The sequence below is a fragment of the Eriocheir sinensis genome, chromosome 52 (assembly GCF_024679095.1).
Source record: "Eriocheir sinensis breed Jianghai 21 chromosome 52, ASM2467909v1, whole genome shotgun sequence".
Lineage (NCBI taxonomy): Eukaryota > Metazoa > Arthropoda > Malacostraca > Decapoda > Varunidae > Eriocheir > Eriocheir sinensis.
Genome location: NC_066560.1, coordinates 3,835,486 through 3,839,178, shown reverse-complemented (window position 1 = coordinate 3,839,178; position 3,693 = coordinate 3,835,486). Strand labels below are relative to the sequence as shown.

Below are 3,693 nucleotides of genomic sequence, written 5' to 3'. Positions count from 1 at the left end.
GGAAGAGGTGACGGCAGGCGACGACCGGTGTGTGTGTGTGTGTGTGTGTGTGTGTGTGTGTGTAGTGGGGGGTTGGATTGAGACACTGCGGTGGGTCTCAGTTGATAGTGATGGTAATGTGAGAGGGACGGTGGTGGTGGTGGTGATACGTGTTGGTGGTGGGTGAGGGTGGTGGGAGAGGTGGGGGGGGGGACTAGGAAGGATGGTGACTGGAGTGGTTTTACAGGGTGGTAGTGGTGGTGATGATCTTAGTGGTGATGATGGTGGTGGTGATAGTAGCGTTGGTGTTGGTGCTGGAGAAAAAAAAAACACCAAAAACTGGGTGGTAGTGGTAGTGATGATGTTGGTGGTGATGATGGTGGTGATGGTGGTGGTGATATAGTAGTGTTGGTGTTGGAGAAAAAAAAACCACCAAAAACTGGGTGGTGGTGGTAGTGATGATGTTGGTGGTGATGATGGTGGTGATGTTGGTGGTGGTGATGTTGGTGGTGGTGATATAGTAGTGTTGGTGTTGGAAAAAAAACACATCACCAAAAACTGGGTGGTGGTGGTACCGATGATGTTGGTGGTGGTGGTGGTGGTAGTGTTGGTGTTGGTATTGGAGAAAAAAAACATCACCAAAACTAGATGGAGAGAAGAGAGCTAAGGAGACCAAGAGGAAAGAAGGAGAGAAAGGGAAGGAAGTGGTGGTGGTGGTGGTTGTGGTGGTGGTGGTGAGGAAAGAAACTGGTGGTGTTGGTTTTACTGGTGGTGTAAATTTTAGAAGAGAGATATTGGCAAGAACTGGTGGTGGTGGTGGTGGTGATGGCGGTGGTGGTGGTGGTGCAGGTGGAAGTCGTACACCACCACAGCGACTCATATATCAAAGTATCAGTAACACACACACACACACACACACACACACACACACAGTGGATATATGATCACCTGTCTGAATACATGGTGTGTGTGTGTGTGTGTGTGTGTGAGAGAGAGAGAGAGAGAGAGAGAGAGAGAGAGAGAGAGAGAGAGAGAGAGAGAGAGAGAGAGAGAGAGAGAGAGAGAGAGAGAGAGAGACTTGTATTTAATTGCACTATGTAAGATTTAGAAATAAGTAAAGAAAAAAAGACAGAGAGAGAGAGAGAGAGAGAGAGAGAGAGAGAGAGAGAGAGAGAGAGAGAGAGAGATGGGGGGGGGGGGGGCGAGGCGGGGAGGCTGGCTTGATGAATGGTGCTGAGGACGACTTGAAGAGACGGAGGGAAGGGAGAGGGCGGGAGGCGGCGAGGTGCAGGCGAAGGGCGTGGAAGGAAAATACAGAGAGGGTGGCGAGGAACAGGGAGAGAAATGAGGAGGATCGCCCGGGTAAAGGTGACGAGCATGGACGAGGGTCAGGAAGACCAAACCTGTGATGGAAAAACCGTGTTGAGAGACCCGAGAATAAAGCTGGACTCACACAAAAAGATGGCAGATGAAGACTGACATGAGAAGTGAGTCCCTGCAGGACCCCGAGGGCGGAGACTCTTGAATGTGGAGAAGAAGAGAGCAGGGAGTAAGGATGGAGGGTTAGACTAGGCTGATCAGGGCAGGGGGCAGGAATGTGTGGAAGTGCTGGGGGCGGGGGAGGGGGCGGGGGTCCCTGCCTGGGGGGCGCCTCTTGTTCCAGTCATCGTGGCGGGCGGGCAGGGTTCATGTGTCTTCTGGTGAGCCTCGGCGGCGGGAGAGAGAAGTAAGAGGTGATGGTCCGGCTGGAGTGGGGGGGTGGGGAGCAAAGGGTGAGGCAGGCAGGGCATCGTGGCCTTATCTGTCCATCGTGCGTCGCGTCGTGCTGCCTCGGTGCCTACAAAGGCAGCGCCACACAGCCGCCGCGCCGTCTGTGCGGGCCGAGCGGTGACGGGGCCGCGGGAGTGACGCGGGGACGGAACACTCAGCGACGCGGATACAATAATTTGTCGGTGGGCGGCGGTGTCGGTGTCGGTGTGAGAAAACAAGCATCAGTCAGGCCGCGGCAGCCAGGGGAGAGTCGGGGGTAGGGGAGGGGGGGAGCGGCATGCCGGGGAACAGTTCCCACTCACCGGACACCCGGACACGCCCCTCACTCACTTCCTGACTCCCTCTCCGCCTCCAGCGGCGGCGGCGGCCAATGAGAGGCGGCCCTCCGCCAGGCTCCTCCCTGACTCCCGCAGCCGCCAGTAGCGCCGCGCCCCGCTGCTCCTCGGCAGCCAATGGTCGGCCCCGCTGCCCCCAGCGCTTCTCTACGGTATAAATTGTGGCCGCGGCCTGGCTGAGTACACTGTGCCTCTGTGACGACGCGACAACCATGGTGGCGTCCCCTCCCAGCCTGCCAGGCCTGCCCGCCCTGCCCGGCCTCGGCGCCAGATTCACGCCCGGCTCAGCCTTCACGCCGCTCACCCGCGAACACCACCACGCCCTGCACCTGTTCCAGGCGCTGCCGCTGCTGCAGGCGGCGGGCGGCGGTGGCTTCGGCGGCGCCAAGCAGCTGCCGCCGCACCTGGGGATGGACCCGCGGGTGGCGGGGCTGCTGCAGGGGTGCCAGCTGCCGTGGGCGGCGCTGGGCGCTAGTGAGCTGGCCCTCAACCGCCTGCTGCTGACCCCCGGGGGCCGCCTCAGCAGGCCCAAGAAGCGCTACATCTGCAAGTACTGCCAGCGGGAGTTCACCAAGAGCTACAACCTGCTGATCCACGAGCGGACGCACACGGACGAGCGGCCCTTCCCCTGCGACATCTGCGGCAAGGCCTTCAGGAGGCAGGACCACCTCCGCGACCACAAGTACATCCACAGCAAGGAGAAGCCCTTCAAGTGCGAGGCGTGCGGCAAGGGCTTCTGCCAGGCGCGCACGCTCGCCGTGCACAAGGCGCAGCACGCCCACGACACCCTCCCCGCGGCGGCGCCCGCCCGCACGCCCACCGCGCCGCACACGACGCCCGCCGCGCCCGCCGATAGCGAGGAGGTGGTGGACGTGCTGCACTGCGACGACGACGACGACGACGACGTGATGCAGACGGTGACGGAGGAGGACGAGGAGCTGCCACCCGCGGCGCCGCCCCCCAAGAGGCTCGGCTTCTCCATCGCCGACATCATGAGCAGATAGACACACACACACACACACACACACACTCTCTCATCACACCTTAGTGCCTTTCGGTCGTCAGCTTTAAGTTCCATTGTAAATATTGTACAAACAAATGTATTTATTAAATGTTACCTTTTTAATTATACTGTTCTTAACCTATGCCAATCATTAATGGTTACTGAGTCCTGGAAGCGGGGGACGGCGAGCGGGGGCCTGAGGCAGCAAGGGTCAGGTAAGACAAAGACCTGCACAAAAGCAAGGTGAACTTCCCGAGGACACAGATAAAGGTGCAGGAGGGAAGGGCAGCAGGCTGGCAGCGGAGACGTGGCTAGGTGTGGCGGCGGGCAAGAGATACCCAGGCGAGATGGCCAGACCCCGAGGACGAGCAGGCAGCGCAACAGCGGTCCATTAACACCAGCCATGGCGGGGCGCGGCCACAGCTGTACACACGCTGATAGCAGCCTCTCATGCCGCAGCTGTGCACCGCGCTTATCAGTACGCCATGACCTCTGAATACACACACACACACACACACACACACACACACACACGACACAAACAGCACGCTGCCCTCCCCCACACCCCCGGCTGCATACACAACAGAAACATCTTTGCTCTGAGCT

At 59.2% G+C, this 3,693-nt stretch overlaps 1 protein-coding gene across 1 annotated transcript; it reads left to right on the top strand.

Moving 5' to 3' along the window:
- Nucleotides 1-1,980: 1,980 nt before the first annotated feature.
- LOC126982850 (protein odd-skipped-like) lies at nt 1,981-3,210 on the top strand. The gene has a single exon (XM_050835120.1). The coding sequence runs from the start codon at nt 2,297-2,299 to the stop codon at nt 3,086-3,088; it is 792 nt and encodes a 263-aa protein (XP_050691077.1). The 5' UTR covers nt 1,981-2,296; the 3' UTR covers nt 3,089-3,210.
- The last annotated feature ends 483 nt before the right edge of the window (nt 3,211-3,693 follow it).